At 35.7% G+C, this 20,429-nt stretch overlaps 3 protein-coding genes across 7 annotated transcripts in view; 1 reads left to right on the top strand and 2 right to left on the bottom strand.

The window, feature by feature from the left end:
* TRAPPC13 (trafficking protein particle complex subunit 13) overlaps positions 1-15,886 on the bottom strand; it is a 34,805-nt gene extending 18,919 nt beyond the window's left edge. For all 4 annotated transcript variants that reach the window (XM_060009419.1, XM_060009418.1, XM_060009417.1 and 1 more), the window contains exons 1-4: positions 15,756-15,886; positions 5,111-5,179; positions 4,446-4,545; positions 3,240-3,324 (exon numbers count right to left, since the gene is read on the bottom strand). In XM_060009419.1, the coding sequence (XP_059865402.1) occupies positions 3,240-3,324; positions 4,446-4,545; positions 5,111-5,179; positions 15,756-15,801 (300 nt within the window). In that variant the 5' untranslated portion in view covers positions 15,802-15,886. The remainder of the gene's footprint in view (positions 1-3,239; positions 3,325-4,445; positions 4,546-5,110; positions 5,180-15,755) is intronic.
* On the bottom strand, positions 10,919-15,876 carry SHLD3 (shieldin complex subunit 3). The gene is made up of 2 exons (XM_060009422.1): positions 15,756-15,876; positions 10,919-12,812 (listed from the first exon to the last, which is right to left on the bottom strand). The coding sequence occupies exon 2, from the start codon at positions 12,691-12,693 to the stop codon at positions 11,938-11,940; it is 756 nt and encodes a 251-aa protein (XP_059865405.1). The 5' UTR covers positions 12,694-12,812; positions 15,756-15,876; the 3' UTR covers positions 10,919-11,937.
* Positions 15,887-16,511: 625 nt separating the features above from the next.
* The window catches only part of TRIM23 (tripartite motif containing 23), a 41,239-nt gene continuing 37,321 nt past the window's right edge, over positions 16,512-20,429 (top strand). For both annotated transcript variants that reach the window (XM_060009426.1, XM_060009427.1), the window contains exon 1: positions 16,512-16,631. In XM_060009426.1, the coding sequence (XP_059865409.1) occupies positions 16,551-16,631 (81 nt within the window). In that variant the 5' untranslated portion in view covers positions 16,512-16,550. The remainder of the gene's footprint in view (positions 16,632-20,429) is intronic.

Below are 20,429 nucleotides of genomic sequence, written 5' to 3' on the forward strand. Positions count from 1 at the left end.
TTTTAAAAATAAATTTATTTACTTATTTATTTTTGGCTGCGTTGGGTCTTTGTTGTGCGTGGGCTTTCTCTAGTTGCGGCGAGCGGGGGCTACTCTTCGTTGTGGTGCACGGGCTACTCATTGCGGTGGCTTCTCTTGTTGCGGAGCACGGGATCTAGGCGCGTGGGCTTCAGTAGTTGTGGCACACGGGCTCAGTAGTTGTGGCTCGCGGACTTGGTTGCTCCCCAGCATGTGGGATCTTCCCAGACCAGAGCTCGAACCTGTGTCCCCTGAATTGGCAGGTGGACTCCCAACCACTGCACCACCAGGGAAGTCCCTACTATTTTTTTATTTATAGTACACTACGCTGTCTTTTGTTTATAGAACACTTCAATTTTTGGTAGCATGCTAAGGTTTTCAGACTTACTGCTGAAAACTATTTTTCAGTTAAAAAACAAACAAAAAACTCCCTAGTGGTTTCCAGTTAAACATGACAGATTATATAGCATTTTTATTCTCAAAAACAACACTAAGATGTCAGTAAAGGAATTAAAAGAGTACAGATTCATAATCTCTTTTCCACATTCCAAAATTCCAAGAGCTATAAAAAATTAAACTTTTGAGAGCAGAATTCTGAGTAGCTGAAGTAATGGCAGTAGAGTAACTGAATCTCCTGAGTCATCCTCAAATAAATAAATAAAATTTAAAAACTATATAAACTCAGTGTTAGTATAGCTAGAGAGCAGCAAATGTCTAAACTTCAAATTTCTGCAAGCTATTTCTCATGCTCTCGTCATAAGCCTTTGCAAAGAACAAGAGAAGTTCATGAAAAATTGAGCTTAAGAGAGAAAAGGAAGGTAGAGACAGGCCTAAGAATGATGAAAAGTACTGCCAGGAAGACAAAGTCTATCCTAAGTGTCAAAATACTGAGAAAGTGCATTACTGGAAGATGAGAGCACAGCCTACAGGAGATATAACAGTATGTTTAATGGTGAAGAGGCAATTCTGGCAAGATAACAATTCAGGGGAAGAAGAGAGTTAAAAAGGAGAAGAACCTTCTGGACACTGTCAGTGAAGAGAAAATGAAGCAGGAGGAGAAAATTGAGGATGCTGTCACTCAAAAGAAAGAGAAAAACTGAGGAACACTCAACCCTTTCTTCTTCCACCACCCTCCCAAAAGCCACCCGATAAAGAAACAACACTTTGCTTGCAAGGCTCTAATAGAGTATTCTTGAACTAAGAATATCAAAGCACCCCAAACTGCATTTCACAGAATGCAAAGCTAGCAAGAGTCTTAATCCATACAAAAATACTATTAAAAAAGACCACACAATGATAATTTAAACAATTCACTGATCCAAACTGCCACCCAAAACCAATAGTGAAACAGAAGAAAACTGCAACACAATATTCAAAGTGAATTAAATACCCTCAAAAAAACATATGGAGATAATTATAAAGCATCCAAGGAAATATAGATTTGAATGAAAATTTACTAAGGAAAACTAAAGAAAAGCAGGCAAAGAAGAGCCAATTTGTATGTAATTGGAGTTTGTAAAATGATAAACAAAATGCTAGTTCTTAGTTAAGAGTAAGAAGACTCTTGGTGGGCACTGTACTGCTCAATAAACATTAGCTATCTCTGTTATTATGCCAAACACCACTGCCTTTTTAGAAATTAAAACTGAGCAGAGCCCACAGAAATATAATCACATATTTTATAAGAAATACACTATGGTAATATTTGTTCTTTTTAACATTGACTTAAATTACACACATTTGCTGATTTATTCATCTTACAAAAATAAATTCAACATTTACTGAATGCGAACTGTATGACAGGAAAAAAGTATACATTCTCGAAGTTCTGAAAGTCAGTCCTTTTCATAATCAAATGCAGAGGTCAGCAGACTTTTTCTTTAAAAGGTCAGATAGCAAATATTTTAGACTTTGCAGGTCATACAGTTTGTTGCAACTACACAATTCTGATGTTGTAGCTTGAAATCTGCCACAGATAATACACAAACGGATGAGTGTGACTATATGTCAATAAAATTTTACTTACGGACTGAAATTTGAATTTTATATAATTTTCACATCACAAAATAAGCTTTTGTTTCTTTTCAATCATTTAAAAATGTAAAACCTTTCTTCGCTCATTCTTAGCATAGCTTCATACTGTCTTGCAAAAACAGGCAATGGATCAAATTTGGCCTGCACGCTGTAGTTTGCCGACTCCTGATCTAATGAAAGGCAGAAACCCTAACCATAGAGTGACAAACGCATGTACATGTATGCAAAAACTTGCATCCAGTTTCTGGAAGTTGGGTCATATACGGAACTTGGAATATTTTCTCTCTGAGATCCTTTTCAATTCTCGTACTTGCTGATCATTTTTCAATCTCATTCAAACTGGACTTCCCTTTCCCTTCCATAGGCGATGCTCTAGTGACCTAAACTCACCACTGGAAGACAGCTTTGACCACTTCTCAACAACATACGATGAATTTTTCCTTTTTTTTATGCCCTTTCTTTTCGGGAATAAATTTCCAGTTGTTTAACTGAGCTAGCATATTCTCTCTCTTGATTTCTCAAAACTGCAAGAATATTCTAATTGGCCCATTTCCTACAAACCATCCCATACAATGCTTTCATGACAGTCTTCCAACATAGCCTGAATACCTCTGCTCAAAAGTCTCCACTGACTGCACACTGTCTTAAAATAACCTTAGCCTTAGTCTTGCTTTTAAGATGCTCCACTGTATGGCTACTACATATCTCTACAACCTTACCTACTCTTACTAAGTGAATTCTGCTCACTGCTACAAGAACACATTACGTATTCCTATGTCTCTGCTTCCGATTACCATGTCCCTCTTTGTCTTTTCTTCTAAATCCTGCCATTCTTTTGAGATCCTCTTGTGCTCCCTCTCCGTCAATAAGCCTTCCTGAATGATGCAATCCCCAGTGATCTTTCCTCCTCTTTCAAATTTTATTATGTTAATCACAAATTATTAACAAAAATTTAAAGTGTTATTTACCTTTGGTACATTTTCTCATCCAAGCTATCACAAATTTTGAGGATAAGGAAAAATGATTCTGTGCACAGCATATCTTAGAACTTAGGTGTTCAATTAATACTTGTTATTAATGACAATTAAAAAGTCCAGTATCAAGCAGGCATTTTAATGAAGTTTCAAAACATAAGAAGAGAAATTAAAAAGTTAAAAAAAATTCTCCCAAATAAGAATGCCACTTACTTTAACCAATATATCTTTTACAACTTGATTGCTATCATTATGAACGCTGATATAACTGGAAAAGGTCTCTCCCAAAAATATATTCCTGTGAAATAAAATAAATTTTTAGGCAGAAATCCATTCAACTTTTATCATAAATCTTCTATTTGTGCACCACTGAGAACGTCAAATGGAGAAATTACTAAAGGATAGAGATCAGGTGAAATACTATTTCAATATTTCTTTGTTTACACTAGGCTGCTCACTCATTACCTAGTGCAATTAAAAATACAGATTTAATCTATAAAACATGCTATATATCTTGACCCTCAACTGCTGCCAAAACTGCCAGCCCTCCTAAAAATGTCATTGAGATCAGATCCATGTTAAGAGTCTGAAGATTTGATACTGAGGAGGCTAGAGAAAGGCAGTTTTTGAAATAACTTATGCCCCGAACCTAGAAGAGACCAAGTTATTGATCTCAGAGTATTTTTTACCAATTTATTTTCTTTTTCTTTTTCTAAGTCATTCTAATAAAAATAATGACTAGTGGCATTACTTTATAAGTATATGTTATATATATAATGCATATAAACATATAAATATATGTAGATATATTTATAAAAATATTTTAATATGAATACGTTTTTTACTTGAATATATTTCTAAGCTTTCAAGACACTAGTCAATGATCACATTCTGTAAACCTTTTGAAAAAACCTGAAAAATTCCTTTTGGTCTCAAATTGTCTCAGTTGCAAACAGAATGGAACCAGGGACTTCTACCTCAGTAATAATCTAGAGTAAGAGAATAGCTAAGAGCAAGAGAAGGAATAAAATATTTAGAACTCCTAATGAGCTGACAAGTCCAATAACTTAAGTTGGTAAAGGGCTGTGATGGTGAATAAAAGAGCTGCTTCTGAAAGACACTGAGATTAAATCAGTTAAAATAAAAGGAATATGTAGGCATTAAAAAATATAATAAGATCTAAAGAAGAAAGTTAAAATTCTACCACCCTAGGAATTAGTATTTTGGTATGCATCTTATTTTTTTAATTAAAAAAAAAACCAGAATCACATAGTATAATTTTGGTAAAACTTTTTTTTTGTTTCCAGCCACATACATGTATCATGAGCATTTTCCCATCCCATAGTTACTTTTTGAAAACATGATTTGTAATGGCTTCAGAGTATTGTTGTGTTTCTAATGTGAACATATCATTCTTACCCAAAATTCTGTGGTAAAGTCAACATTTCTCCCAACATTAAAATCTCTGCACCATTTACAGTTGAAGGATCATCTCTCATGAGCTGGTTAAAGAGGTCTCCTGTAGAAAGAGAAAAACATCAAATTCTAACACCTACCTTGTAAATAACTTTTATTTATGTGACGAAACAGCTGGGAGAGATATTTAAAAAAATAATCTCATAACAAAAATTAAATTTAAAAAAATCTAATTTCTAATCTTCACTACAACAAATGCATGCCAAAAAAATTCTGTTTCTACAGAAAATGAACACTTAAGGAACAAAGGAAAATGTAGGTCATGAGATATATAGAAAGCTCCAATGATTTTTAAATAAAGGGAATGCTAACATATATTGATGGAACATCTGAGGATAAATGAAATTTTAATAGTGTCATTATAAGCAATGCATTTTTACTAAAACTAAAAGTCTCTAGTTGCCATGGGATATCAGTAGTATTTTGATGTATAGATTATGACTGAGACCTATTACTCAGATGGCCACCATTCACACGTACAAAAACAGGCAACAAATAATGCAGCAAAGAGTTAGCATAAGATTGGCAAGGTTAGGCTTATTACAAGGTAAGGTAATCCAGGTTTCAACTTTTCCCTAGGTGCAAGTAGGATAAAGCATGTGTCATACCAGGCAAGTCTTTCTCTTCACATGTTACTGGAATATTGGTGAATAAAGTAGGCTTAGTCAACCGCATCACTGTGAATTGGGAAAGTAGAAAAAGAAAGAAAGAAAGAAAGAAAGAAAGAAAGAAAGAAAGAAAGAAAATATTAATATTATTTTATGCCAGTATTCGCAAGTTGAATGTATGGTATTCATCAATTTTATACTAGTATAAAATATAATCTAAATACTTCCTAAACAATATAATATTAAGTATTTCCTAAGATTATTACACAGCAATGATCTACTAATAAAAATGTTAGGATATAACAAAAAGAATTTTATATATGACAAAAAGAAAGAACAATTTTGCTTTTATTTACAACCTAATGAATTATAAAAATTAAATGCAAATGAAATATGGCTCATTATACAAAAAGTAGAAAATAAAATAATTTCAAAGCTTACGGTATATTACAAGAATAAGGCTTTAAAAAATCTTGAATGACTTCACTGTAAACAATATCAACAAAATATTAACCAATGTTAGTCTGATAGGGATAAGAATTTAGATGCGCCATTCTGAATATGAAACAATAATTTTATGCCAAAAGGATTTTTGTTAACTTTATTCCTTGGTTATAATCACAGGCCACTGAAGTTCAGTAAGTGGCCCTTTAAGTAATATTAATTCTTTGTAAAAATTATGAAAGTGTCAGTTAATGTGTAGGTTTATAGAATTCCAACCAAAACTAGCATTTGTTCTCGGAACATGACAGAATGTATCTAAAGTTTATCTAGAAAAACAAATAAATAAAAATAAGCTATGAAATTAATAGGAAACAATGATAAACAACTGGACATAACATGTAGTAAAACATTTAAGTCCATAATCAACTAATTGGCTTATTAATACAAGACCATACTGACATGTTAGATAATTTAAAAAATTTATTAGGATGCAGCAAAAACAAATCAACATTATAAGGTGCTAGGACAACTGGTTCACTATCTGGGAAAAATGAAATTTAGTTTACAAATTCATTTCAAATATCAAGCTGCATATGTATCAAACAGATGGACAAAAATTAAGCAAGAGAAAACTAGAAAAAGTGAAAATTAAACCTAGTCTAGCGGGGATAGGACATTCTAATTAAAAAATCTTTTTCAATTTTTTGTTAAGATTGACATTTGACCACATCAAAATAAAGACAAATCAGCTCGGTGCTTTGTGACCACCTAGAGGGGTGGGATAGGGAGGGTGGGAGGGAGGGAGATGCAAGAGGGAAGAGATATGGGAATATATGTATATGTATAACTGATTCACTTTGTTATAAAACAGAAACTAACACACCATTGTAAAGCAATTATACTCCAATAAAGATGTTAAAAAAAAATTGACATTTGACCACATCAAAATAAAGACAAAAATATAGAAGTAAAAATCATACAAACTCATAAAACATTTCAGAAAATGAATCCCAGAAGACTGTTTCTTTATAGTCTATTAAGATGTTCATTCAACTCAAAACTCAAATCTTTAAAGACTATTGATCTAAATGGTCAGTGCACAATATGTGGTATTCGTTAATGTATGTAAAACTGTACCACCTAACTACTAATTAACTAGCTATATCATTCATATCAAATTTAGTGCCTGGGCTTCCCTGGTGGCGCAGTGGTTGAGAGTCCGCCTGCCGATGCAGGGGACACGGTTCGTGCCCCGGTGCGGGAAGATCCCACATGCTGCGGAGCGGCTGGGCCCGTGAGCCATGGCCTCTGAGCCTGCGCGTCCGGAGCCTGTGCTGCGCAACGGGAGAGGCCACAACACTGAGAGGCTCGCGTACCGCAAAAAAAAAAACCAAAACAAACAAAAAATTTAGTGCCTTTCTCATTTTGGTCTTAGCTTATATGTCATCTTTCTCAGAAAAGAAGTACAGGTCACCCTGTTTCTCTCATAGCACCTTGTATTTATCATGAATTATGTTTATTCACTTATAAGTTTATAGCACTCCTATCCAAACTCCTTTAAGTTTAGGCTCGTATGTATCATGTTAAGTTTTGTGGGCTCGGTGCTTGACACAGGTTCTGGCACATAGTATTAACGCCTCACCAAACTCTTCAAGTAAGTGGTATTTTTGAAGATGTAAAGTTTCAAGAACTGAGGCCATTAAACAATGTTATATTAAATAGATGGCCGCAGACTTCACTTTGCTCAAAAATAATTTTCCCTATTCTTAATTATAAGCCCAGGGTCATAAACCTGGAATGTCATGCTTTATTAGAAACATCCCATGGGCATTCCAAGTCCGACTATTTCAAACAGAACATTAACCAGCTACACATCAATGATGTGGGTGGGGGACTGAATGGGGAAGTGTTTCAAACCTCTTTCACTCTTACTTTTAACCAGGAAAACATTAAAATTAAGTAAAATCTGCAGGGGATAAAAAGGTGTTCTGAAAATGACACACAGGAAACAGTTTTTTTCACAATCTTTCAAGACTCTAAGCTCAATTTTAACACCAATTGGTGCTCTATTTCTCTCTCTCTTTTTTTTTTTTCATTTCAAGTGAGACCAAATCTTAATAAAGAGGAAATACACTCTCAAAGGAATCCTGAAACACTTTTTTTTTTTTTTTTTTTGCGGTACGCGGGCCTCTCACTGTGTGGCCTCTTCCGGTGCGGAGCACAGGCTCCGGACGCGCAGGCTCAGCGGCCATGGCTCACGGGCCCAGCCCGCTCCCCGGCATGTGTGATCTTCCCGGACCGGGGCACAAACCCGTGTCCCCTGCATCGGCAGGCGGACTCTCAACCACTGCGCCACCAGGGAAGCCCCTGAAACACTTTTTAAAAAGTGTTCTTCACAACACTGTAAATCAACTATATACCCCAATAAAAATTTTATACCCTAATAAAATTTTTTTAAAAAAGTTATACTCAGTTAATAGTAAAAAGTAAACAAGTTAAAATAAACATAAATTTGAAGTGATCAAAAAAAAAAGTGTTCTTAATTCACCTAGATGTGTAGCCAGCTTATTTGCTTATTATATGCTCAAACTTCCATTATGTACAAAAGCCCTTTAAAGCTTAGCTTTTACTGATGCTATGGTTTTCTAGGGGATGAGACAGTAGAGGGTGGGTAAAGAACAACCCTCCATTAAAAATAAAAACATCCCAAGCTGGTATTTAAAGTACCAGTTTTCTTCCTATTTTCAAAAAAGGGTAAAAAATCAGCAAGAGGGGATAGCAGTTGGTAAGAAATACTATCATCCTGTGGAGGCAAAGAAAATTACTATAAAGCACAATTTGTCATACTGCAGATTTTTAAACACAAACTGAGAAAGCCAAATTTGTAACATAAAACTATCTCATTCCTTTAAAGAAGATGTGGCACATATATACAATGGAATAGTACTCAGCCATAAAAAGAAATGAAATTGAGTTATTTGCAGTGAGGTGGATGGACCTAGAGTCTGTCATACAGAGTGAAGTAAGTCAGAAAGAGAAAGACAAATACTGTATGCTAACATATATAGGGAATCTAAAAAAAAAATATGGAGACGCAAGAGGGAGGAGATATGGGGATATACGTATAGGTATAGCTGATTCATTTTGTTATAAAGCAGAAACTAACACACCATTGTAAAGCAATTATACTCCAATAAAGATGTTAAAAACAAACAAAAAACTATCTCTTTCCTTGAAGGATGATCCAAAGTATGTCCATAACAAGTATAGATTTAAACCTTAGTATTTCCTGTCTTATAATGAATTAATGAAACTCAAAAATTAAACACAATGTTAGAAAAGAGCAAATATCAACAAAAAAACTGCGTTTTAAAAAAAACTGGCAGAGAAACTACAATAAAGCACTGGTTATTAAATGGTAATTATGTATCCAGTCTTGAAGTTAAAGCAGGTTCTTGGTCAAAAATTAAGGAGGCAAAAAAGAATATGTGATTTTTAGTCGAGTGACAAATATTCACTACACACAATACACAGTGCCATGTGTAGAAACACTCTCAGTGGAACTCACAAAATACATACATTTGATTTACTTATGAAATTCAGGTTTCATCTAAAATCTTATAAAAAAAATTTTGAAAGTCTTCAGTAAATTAAAAAAAAGATAGGCTTGAGGTTATAAACTAATGAATTAGGCCAGTTCAACTTACATATACATTTTGCTTGGTCACAACATTAAAAAAAATTATGTCAAATCTTCTTCACTTTCAGAGTCCTTACCACATTCTATAGTCTTACTTTTCTAGTTCCTGAAGGCATTCAAGTTTGTGAACCTTGGAATAATCTGGGGCATTTTGAGCAGATTAAATCAAAGTGAACCATTATGCAGGAGCTCATCTTAGAAATTTTCAAAAAATGGTCTTTAAATTATTTGCTAAGTTGGCAAATAATTTAGTTAAATTCATGTGATGCCCTTCACATCTTTTTTCTTAGAATTTGAGTTAACATTTATTTGAAAGTGGATAGCTCGTCAGGGAAAAATAAAATTATGGCACTGTTGCCACTTTCCTAGAGTAAATGCTTCGGCATTTTACCAAATGCCCTCAGATTCACCTTCCTGCATATGTCTTTGCTTCCCCAATTTATTCATGTCTGTGACTTAACAGTGGAACCCAGAAATACTGGTGAGCTCTACTATTAACTAGTGCTAGAATCATCAGTCCTAAGGTTCTCAATACTCTAAGAAGGCTTCAAAGACATGGCAGTGGATTCTAAATTCTTAGCCCTTAATTACTGCCTAAGCATTGTCTAGGTAGATGAGAAATGAATCGCTTCTTCCTTTAAGATCACGGCACTAGTTGCAGTAAAACTCAATCTTCATTTTCCCAGTTCTGATTCACCTTTTCATTGTTTCTCAGAGGGGTAGAAAGCAATTTATACAGAGTAAATTAGAGAAATTTAAATCTGCCACATATGAAGACAAAGAAGCTCTTTTTAATGTGTGATTCTTGAATTAAAAAACTGCTCATAAGAAGCCCATAAGAAAATAATCATAAGAATATTTTCAGTTCTGTGTATAATCATTTCAAAATAATAAAAATGTATCATAAAAGAAATGCTGTGGTCTATGTAAGTGACCCTGTCTTATGATTACCTAACTTTTAACCCTTGATTAGCAACCTAATGCTAAATAAGACCTGAACAACAAAAAAAACAAATCCACCATTTATGATTGCCTAATAACATTAGCCAACTCTTATTTGCAAAGCTCGCTAGTAATAATGAATAACTTGTTGACTTTTCTCCAGCACTCTTGATTGAAAAGTAAGATGACTAATGAATGAAAGAAGAAGTAATTACTGATGAAGTTACCTTGGAAACTCCCTCTACACCTGGTGATTTTTCATTTAAAGACTTTTGGAAGCATTCATGCACATGATGATTATTTTCTACAGAGCAGTCTCATTTGAGACAATAAGAAAGGTATTAAAAGTTAAAAACAAAACAGTGTTTGGATAGTGTGAAACCTAATTAGAAAAGATAACCTCTTTAGTTAAAAATTGGTAGACTCGGGCTTCCCTGGTGGTGCAGCGGTTGAGAGTCGCCTGCCGATACAGGGACATGGGTTCGTGCCCTGGTCTGGTAAGATCCCACATGCCGCGGAGCAGCTGGGCCCGTGAGCCATGGCCACTGAGCCTGCGCGTCCAGAGCCTGTGCTCTGCAACAGGAGAGGCCACAACAGTGAGAGGCCCGCGTGCCGCAAAAAAAAAAAAAAAAAAAAAAAAAAAAAATTGGTAGACTCCTTATGTATTAAGGAACCTCAGCCAGCTCAGGCTATGAGAAACTCCCCAAAGGGCACATTTGCCATGTAGTATTGAGCCTCTACCACGCCAGGCACTGTGCCACAAGGCAAATGTGTTTCTGCCTTCCTAATGAGTACAGTCTTACAGGTTTTTTATCAGGGATGTAGTTTAACTACTTAAGAATAGTGACTCTACGTTAGCTCTGTGAGGGCAGGATCCATGTTTGTCTCCTTCCCTACTTTAGTACCTAGCTCATGGTACGCATTCAAATTTGTTAAATAAATATACTTTTTAATAAAACTTTTATTATATAATCACTTTGAATATTTTTATAAAATGATGTGTAAACCCAATTTACAACATTTTGCTATGGGAAACCCATGACTCCAAGAACCAGAGCATTAGTAATCAGCAATAACAGTCATTAAGATTGAATTATCTGTATTAAATAAAGAATAACTTGATCTCTTACTCATACTTGATACTTTACTTCAAAAGAGCTTATTGCCTTAAAGATATATTAGGGTCTTAGACAAATTATACATTTTATACTTTTGTTTCAGAACAACACATCAACTATTGTCTATTACATATCTTTGGAAATATCAGCAGAATCTGGGCTGGTCTCTCAACTTGAATACCACATTCATGGCACTTGAATACCATTCCCAACAGAACTGGTTTTAGTTTTATTTTTAAAAAAATCATTACACTTTAGGTGAGTAAAGAAAAAATACTGTCAAATTAGATTTTGGGGATTTACCAAAATCCAAACTAGTCACTGTAATTCATAGGAATATCTAATTCAACCACTGGGTAAGTAAGAGAACAAAAGGAATAGAACATTTTACCTTTAAATTCAGTAAAAATAATAATTTATCACAATTCATTTAAAAGAAGGCTGCTCAAAGTAGAACGCAGAAAGTTCCTGACTTAAGTGACAAGCCTAGGAATTCACCTGATATTTATTTCTGGGATACAAACTGTACATATATTACCACACAATTAAACATTTATTCATTTGTTTCAGTTCCTACTCAGTTCATTCAGAATATTTTTCTTTTTGACAATTAGTGGTATTCATTACATACTAAAAATAAGACCATATTTATGCACAAATAAGTTAATCTTCCCAGTAAGAGCTAATCTTCCTTTAAGAAGACCTCCCACATATTCACAGTACATAACATCACAGAACACCCATATCTGGCCTAAATGTCTCTGAATTGTAGCATTACAAGATGGAAGTTCATTGCACCTGATAATTCGATTGAGTTTTTCCCAAATGTCTTCCAGAGTTTGGTTGTTACAAATAGTGTGCTCTATTGTCCATCTTGCTCTATAAAATGAGTGCAAATTTAGTGCCTTTAAACTATCTTGCAATTTTTCAGACAAAGGAAAAATGTTTTCAGTACAATTACTGCTGGGAAGTGAAACACTCCAAGACCTCTTCTTGTGCCGTTTTCTTTTTTCTGATTGTTCATCCAGACTTCCAGAATTAGTCTGTTCATTCAGTGTATGTGATCGGATTAAGTGCTTCTTTTTTTTCAAATTAGGTTGAAACTCCAGTAGATCTACTGTGCAATCATAACTCTGCAATTTAATATCATGTTCTGAAATGGTTAAGTACTGTCTTACATCTTCAGTTGCCTCTTCAGAAATCACAGGTGGTAATCTTTTAGGTTTGAGTGGAAGTCTGGACCCATCATGAGGAAACCAAGGAATAAATCTTGATAGTGGACGTGTAGGAAAGTCTTGAATTGCTTTCTCTGCAATTTTTGGCAGTTGTGTGGTTTCACTCTCATATGGTCGATAATGTAATATTACTTCTGTAGTCATTCTGCAGTAATCCAGTTACTCTTAATGAAGAGACTATTTCTTAGCTGAGCTCCTCAGAGCTAGAATGCAATTTATAATTACAAGACTCTCTCTCTTTCCAAATCAGAGGGAAACAGGACCTAAAGTGGAAGTATTGCAAAGAATAAGATATGGTAGGGATAGCCTGTATATAGATAGGCAGAGAAAAAAGAAAAAAACAAACCAATTCCAATATGATATTTTACCAAAGTGCTATTGGTAAATGTGACTGTAATCCACAAAACTGGAAATCCTTTCTCTTACCAAAATAAGGGATCTGGATTAGATGCCCTATCATATCCTTTCAGCCTAAAACTGCTAGTAGTCAACATGTTTAACTGAAGAGATATAATGGATTTGGAAGTACTGATATTAATATGTTAGATAATAATAATCTTAAGACTATAGCAGAAACAAAAAGTAAATTAGTGATTTTTAAAATACAAGATTCATATGAAGATAATGAACAAAAATGTAATAATACTAAAAAATTTGAGACGTGAATTGAGGACAATGAAAATCGTAATTTTTAATCTTTTTGAAGAAAATGGACCATTTTATACTTTAAAATTACATGAATTCTGCCAAACAAATATATAGACAGACTACTTAATGATTTTATTTCATTCTCAGTAGTAAATACTGAAAACATGAAAATGGTTTAACTTTGCATTTTAACCATGCTAGAAACTGGTTTCCTGACAAAGTCTCATTTGTATAAATGAGGTACTTAAGCAGTGTCAAAACCTGAGTAGCATGGCTTCTGAATTCCAACTTGGAGGATGAACAAGAAGACTAGAGCCTTACTTTTTTTCCTCTTAGAACACAGACGTCTTCAAGTTGCCCCAAATTAAGTCATCAATAAGAAGTTCCAGCATACAGTACACAGGCTCAAGAATGGAGCCTACCAGGATCTGTAAGTTAGGTTTCCTAATCGGGCCCAAAGTTGCCTGAGCCATAATGCAGGTTCTTTCAAATCCTAGCTACCAGAGAAAAAAACAAGAGGTCAAATCCCTTCTTCCAAAAATCATTAGAGAACTACTTGACGGGGGTTCTCCCATTGCCGGATGACTGTGAGTGGGGTCTCCTTGGCATGATGTCACAATACTCATTTAACTACTGACTCTGAAAGTCAAAAGAAGTAACCAATCTCATAATAATTCTTTTCCTTACTGTTAATGTCCATTGACTGACAGATTTGGCAACTCAAATTCATAAATGACTGTGTTCCTTAACATCCATAATTTTAATATGGATCTAAATATAGATAGCATATTCTGTCAAGAATTAATAATGTTTTTATTTTTTCTTCCCTTTTCCTTACATTTTCACATTTTAAGACATGCCACTGAGAATTCTTTCATTGTTGTCTGAACTCACTCAGTGTTGTATTCCAGGGACACTGATGTTGTGAGAGCTCCTTAATACTTTACATACATATGAAAGTAAACTTATATGATAAGACAAATTGATATATTTGGCATCCAACATAGGTAAAATTAAAACTTGTGAAAACTCTTGGATAGCTTGAACAGTGGGGAAGAATGGGGCCAAAGAGCTTTAAGAAAGCTGAAACTAACACTGAATTTCAAAGCACTTGTCCTTTTAGGTTGCTAAAATACTCTTCTCCAGGAATCTTCTGTTTTGGAAAATAGAAGATACCTGGGAAAGACTACTGTAGCAGCCTAAAAGGACTACGGCAGTTAGCCTGCACATCACTGGAATTTAACTGTATTTAACAGCTTCCAATTTGTATAAAATGATACCTAGCAGCTAACAGAACTGCTCTAAATTTCCATCAAACTACTAATGGAATGATATCTGAAAATGCTCTTTCCTTCAATAGGAGGCAACATGGAGTCTTGGAAAGATGAAGGCCTTGTGTTGAAATATTACCTCAATCACTTACTAGCTGTGCGATCTTGAAAAAGTTTAACTTCTGAGAGTTAAGTAATATATATTTCACATACTACGTATGAGTCTGAGATAAAGAACATGACAATTTCTCTTCTTTCTTCAGGAATAAGCCATTTCAGTCCAGGCTAAGCTCACAGGTCCTATTGCTATTACATTAGTTAATATTTTAGTTTCTTAGTTCTACAGTCAGAGACAGTTCTGATAACCCCAACTATCAGCATATGATTTTATGCTTCAAATGAAACTGGTGAGCTTCGGGAAGGTTTGATGCTTACAACATAACTAAGGGGATAAGGGTCCCTCAAAATGGATCCCACAAGGAAGGTTAAGTGCTATTCACTTGAGTTCACATGTCTATCGAGCATCTTTTCAGCTCAGTCCAAGAAGATATTGGTAACCACTGAGTAGGGCATCCAAGAAATAAGTGCATTTGCGGTAGTAGAAAACCGATGAAATAAAGCTGAAAGCGTTTCAAATAAAAGGTTTCACAAAACAACAGGAATTCCAGAAAAAGAATGCCCTGCTCATTTCCCCTAAATAATGATCCAATTAAATCATCAAACTTACTCAAAACTGTTTGCTGTGTATGCAAACCGACATGAATTTCCCCCTATACACAATACTTTGACGTAAACAGTGAGTTTTAACATACCTAAATTACATGTTGTAGTACTATGTACTTCTAAATCCTTGGCACAATACTAGACTAATTTCACAGATGAAGCTGAAGCCTGGTAACTTTGTCATTGCCACATGAAGAGACAAGAGACAGAAGGAAAAACCACTTTATATACCCGCTGTTAATCATCTCGGTTCACAAGGCTCTCCCCGCGTAGGGTGGGGACATCAGCATCTGCGGCTAAAATCAGAGCAGCATGTAACAGAGTAAGTAATTTACCAGGTATCTATTCCATTCTAACGGGGGCTCTCAAACCTGAAAAGCAAAGAGGAGAAACAGTTTCCTTTCGCTCGGCGCCAAGGAACCAAGCAGGAGGGCGAGCATTGACAGTGTTTAAGAAGGACGAGGCCTATATCCCAGAGGCCAGGTCTATGTGTCAAAGGCTTCGAGAACTAGTGAGAGAAAGGGAGAAAACAGATTAAAGGGAGTCGGGTTCGCAAAAGTTTACCTTTCAGGGCCAGCAGGTGCTCCTGTTTGGGGGGATTCACTTCCATTTTGACCGGTACTTTGGACCCACTGCCTACGGGGGCTGAAAAGGGTCAATCAGCTCGGAAGAAGACAGAAAAGCGCACGTTCGGGAAGACAGGGCGTCAAACACACTCCCAAGTTTCTCTCTGCCGGGGGTGCCTTAAATTCTCTTCTTACCAAGTCCTTTAGGAACCCAACGGCTTTTTTACCAAAGCCATCTCTTGCCTCTTAGAGACCTATACATAAAATACTTCTCTATTTTCCAGTCACAATCACACACCGCGACTTCCAGAAACCACTCCTCGGTGACAATTCATGGCCTGCCAAATACCTACATTGCAGTAAATGATAGAGATGTGGCATGCTGGGACTTGTAGTTCAAAAGCCGCAGGGCATGCAGGGACATGTAGTCCCCTCTCGCCCCCGTCCGTTTTGCAGCTGGGGAGAAAAGGTCGTTCCTGGAGCGGGAATTTCACCCCAAAACTTTACTTTTGTTTTATCCCTTCTTTTTTCTCTTAATTTTACTCCTTCCATCTATTTCAGACTCCTCAATAATAACAATTAAAAAAATAACAAAGTGCCCACGCACAGGCCTGCGAACCCAAACACCTAGCGGCTGGCGGGAGGATGCTCGAAGAGACCGTCCCAGCAGCTCCCCGCGTGGTACTGCGCCTGTGCCCCAGCGTCGAGCGCCGAGGCTTCTGGGTAGGTGGCTCTACCCCGCCCATCAGGTGAAGGCCTTGAGCGCTGCTTCTGCGGCGCTGCTCCTCCTAGGATGGCTACCCTGGTTGTAAACAAGCCTGGAGCGGGACTAGACAGTGGTCGTCAGGGCAGCCGGGGGACGGCCGTGGTGAAGGTGAGGGACCTTGCGTGCTCTGTTCTCCACCATCGGCCTCCCTTCTGTTTATCCCGGAGATCTGGCGGCAGCACCGCGGCCCTGGCATTTTTTGGGCGGGATGCGCGGCCTCTGGCCCGTCTCGGCTTTACAAGCCTATCCCTCACCTCCGGACCTTTATCCCAGCAGGCCTGAGGTTACCTGGTCTTCGGGTCACGCTAGTCCTCTGCTTGGAGTCGCCAACGGGGACCTTTGTGAAAAGGAGCTCATGGGCCTCGGAGAGTGACCTGGGCTGGTCTTTCCCCAGGCCCTCTGTTTTTAGTTAAGCCCAACAGGCATTAATTAGCTTATTTTTAGGAAATTGAGCCGTTATTATCGCCAGGTACAAAGTTAGGTATTTTAGCTCGTTAATATCTGTTGAGGAGGTAAGTGTTGATTACAGTTTTACAGGTGAGGAGACTCAGGTTTCAGTTAACACTGTGTAGCAGAACCAGAGTTGACTGGCCGTAAAGTATGCTTTTCACTATCGCACTACTTCTGTAATCAGACCTCTGTTATTGGTTGACCCGCCTCCTCTTTTGGGAGTGCGGTCTGTCAACACTTTTGAGAAGTCTCCAACAGCCCCATTAACGCTGGGGGATATGAATTACCCTGTGCTTGAAATTTGAAATTCTAACATGTGTAAATGCTGTAAAGTGGGTTTACTAAAAATTCAGATGAAGTATGTAGAATTCACTTTTCCATAGGGAGATAGATCTGAAAGGGAGAACTGATCTTAAAGGTTTGTAGAATAACCTTCAGGATCATCTGTAATCTGAGATATTGGCAATTCTTATTCCTGGCTACATATTAGAATCACTGAGGACTTAAAAAAGAAAAAGAAACTACTTAATCCCACATTTCTGAGCGAGTTGACATTAGTATTTTTTTGCAGTCCCAGAGTGATTTTAATGTGCATCTAGGATTCAGAACCACTGGACCAGATATCTTAAGTTCTTTTAAGATCTTGAGTAATAGACACCTATGGTTTTTCACCTAATGTTGGTTTTATGTGACAACAGATGATACATTTCTGCTTACAAGTGTATTATCAATTAGTATTGGTGGTGGTTGATTTATCTGACCTTTATATATTAATGAAGTTATTCTGAAGGTACATAGCATATCTGAGATGCAGAGGAGCCCTCTTATTATTCAGCTTGTTGTATGGTTGAGATTTTATTTATTGAATTGTGCTTTTTCTATGTAGAGAATACCTGAAGGTTATTTTGTGAATTAACTTCAATTAAGAAGTAAGTGGAATGGATATTATTGCTGTATCTACTTTTGTTACCCTGTTTGCCTTAAAATCTGAAAAATATACCAAAGCCTGATGTAACTCCAGTTTATTATAGCACAGAGTTTGATAAATTAGAGGCTTATTTTGTTAATCTTCATTTTTATGTGTAAATTGTGACTGAGCTGTGCAGTAGGATAGTCCTTTTTGGCAAGATCCTCATGCTGTCATTTGTAGGAAATACAGTGGCATAAATTTAAAAAAATCTCACAGATGAAAGCAAGACGTGTTCGTTGGAAGGTAAAAGTTGAAGTATATAATGGTTATATATATATATATACATATATATATATATATGTAAAATGGCTTCTTGCTTAATGAACAAGTAGATGATGACAGGGTTTTTATCATTAGGAAAAAAAGACCAAAATTGGTCTATACATTCACAAAAGACTAGTGAGCTTTCTTAGTCCTTTGAAAATATGGCCTGGTGTATTAAAATTTGATTTACACGTAATAAGTTTGAAGCCCTCTTTGGCATATTGTGAAGTTTGTAAAATAAAGAGCTTTTTTCCTATCTAGGACTTAATTTCTTATGCTGTTAGCCACAATTCCTATTCATAAATACTGAAGAAAAATTTTCTTACTCTTATTTGCTGAGTTGATGCAAAATAGTCTAATAACTGTTTTTGGAATTATGTTTGGTTTACTAATCAGTGGGATTTTACTAGTGCTCTTTGGATAAAACCTATGGTCTCAACATGAGTAAGTTCTCTTATCTTGTGTAATGATGGGGTTAGAGATGAATGAAAAAAGTAAAATTTTAATTTGGTTCTTTGGAGTTTATTGTCATATAAGTTTAATATGTGTCACTATAGTGAGGACATTTATTTAAAATGTTGCATTTATAATATCTAATTCTGTTGTGAATATCTTTTCTGTATTTAGTTGAATTTGTTACTTAAGTGAGGATTTTTTTTCTTTTGTTCTTTTTTTTTAAAGTGAAGATATTTAAGTGAAACTTTTTTCCTGCCTTTTTAAAAAATACAGGATAATTTGAAGTGTGTGTATTGTGTGTGTGTGTATGTGTGTGTGTATATATATATATATATATATATATATATATATATGATTTATGTGTAGCTGTTCCCCAGCTGTTTCCCTTCCTCAAAGAGAACTACAATTCCAATGTAATGTTTCCTGTGTATCTTGCCAGAAAGATAGTATGCTTGTAAAACAATATATATGAAAATATATGCTCTCTTTATTTCCTCTCCTTTATGCAAAAGTTAAATATTCTATGTCATTTTTCACTTTGCTTTGCTGATATGAAATCATTCTGTGTTTGTACATGAAAAATTTCCTAACTTTTCCTCATCAGATTGCACAGTTTTGTAGTATATGAATGTGCCATAATTTATTTTCCATATATATTTACTTTGTTTCTAATCTTTTGCTAATGCAAAAGGTGCTCTAAGGAATAGCATATAGATCTTTTTACACGTGTGATATTTGTAGGATAAACTCCTGGAGGTAGAATTACTAAGCTATTCAAACTTTTGATAGGTATTGCCAAATTGCCTTCCATAGAGGCTATATCAGTCAATAAACGTTTCACAGCAACCAGCAATTTATTCTCCCACACTTCCACTAGCACAAAGTGTTATCAACTTTTAAAAATCTAATCTGAAAAAAAGTATATAGGGATAGCTTCAACTGACTTCAAAATGTTTTGGGTGAGATTGGACACCTTTTCATATAATTAACAAGCTGTTTTCTTTTCCTGTTCTGTGAACTATGTGTTACACTTCAGCTTCTTTTGAACCGTACTGAGATGTGAGCCAGTTATGAATTATCAGTTTATTTACAGTGAAAGGTGTTTACATTTCAAGCACTGACTCCAGTTTAATTGCGGAGTTAAGATTAAAATTTTAATGCATTAAGTCTGACTTCCACTCTGGGTTTTCTGTTTTTTTACCTTGTATTATGTATTTGTTGGGGGATGGTGGTTGGCTGTTTTAAAAATTTTATTTTGTTGGACTTCATTAATGTAAGCACATAGGAGCTTGATATTTGGAATACCCTGTTCCTGAGGGCTTTTTCGTCTAACAGGGAAAGATAGGCTGGAACGCCAATAAAAGTATTAAAGTGTTTTGGGTGTTAAGATTGACACTTATCCATGGTACATGGGGGCCCAAAGGATAGTGTGTTCATTTATGAATTTGTTGGTTTATTAATGTAAAAAAAGAATCCACTAGGAAAATGTCTATTTAGCTGTTTCTTTAGCATTAGCATAAAGAAAGAGGCAAAAGCAGTTTGTTATGTGCTGTGAACTACAAATTGTTCGATATAGTTTGAGAATAGAGTTTGGAAGGGAAGAGAAGCAATAGGACAGGGGCCAGATTGTAGTAGGTCGTGGATGGTGGGCACCGAGTTTGGGGTACAATCAAACAGTTCAGTGTGGGTATTTTTATTTTTAATTAATTATTTATTTATTTATTTTTTTGCGGTACGTGGGCCTCTCACTGCTGTGGCCTCTCCCG

Source organism: Delphinus delphis, chromosome 3, assembly GCF_949987515.2.
Source record: "Delphinus delphis chromosome 3, mDelDel1.2, whole genome shotgun sequence".
Taxonomy (NCBI): domain Eukaryota; kingdom Metazoa; phylum Chordata; class Mammalia; order Artiodactyla; family Delphinidae; genus Delphinus; species Delphinus delphis.

What these genes read in the sequence shown, in the direction of transcription:
- SHLD3 (XM_060009422.1), bottom strand. Translation starts at nt 12,693, where the DNA reads ATGACTACAGAAGTAATATTACATTATCGACCATATGAGAGTGAAACC.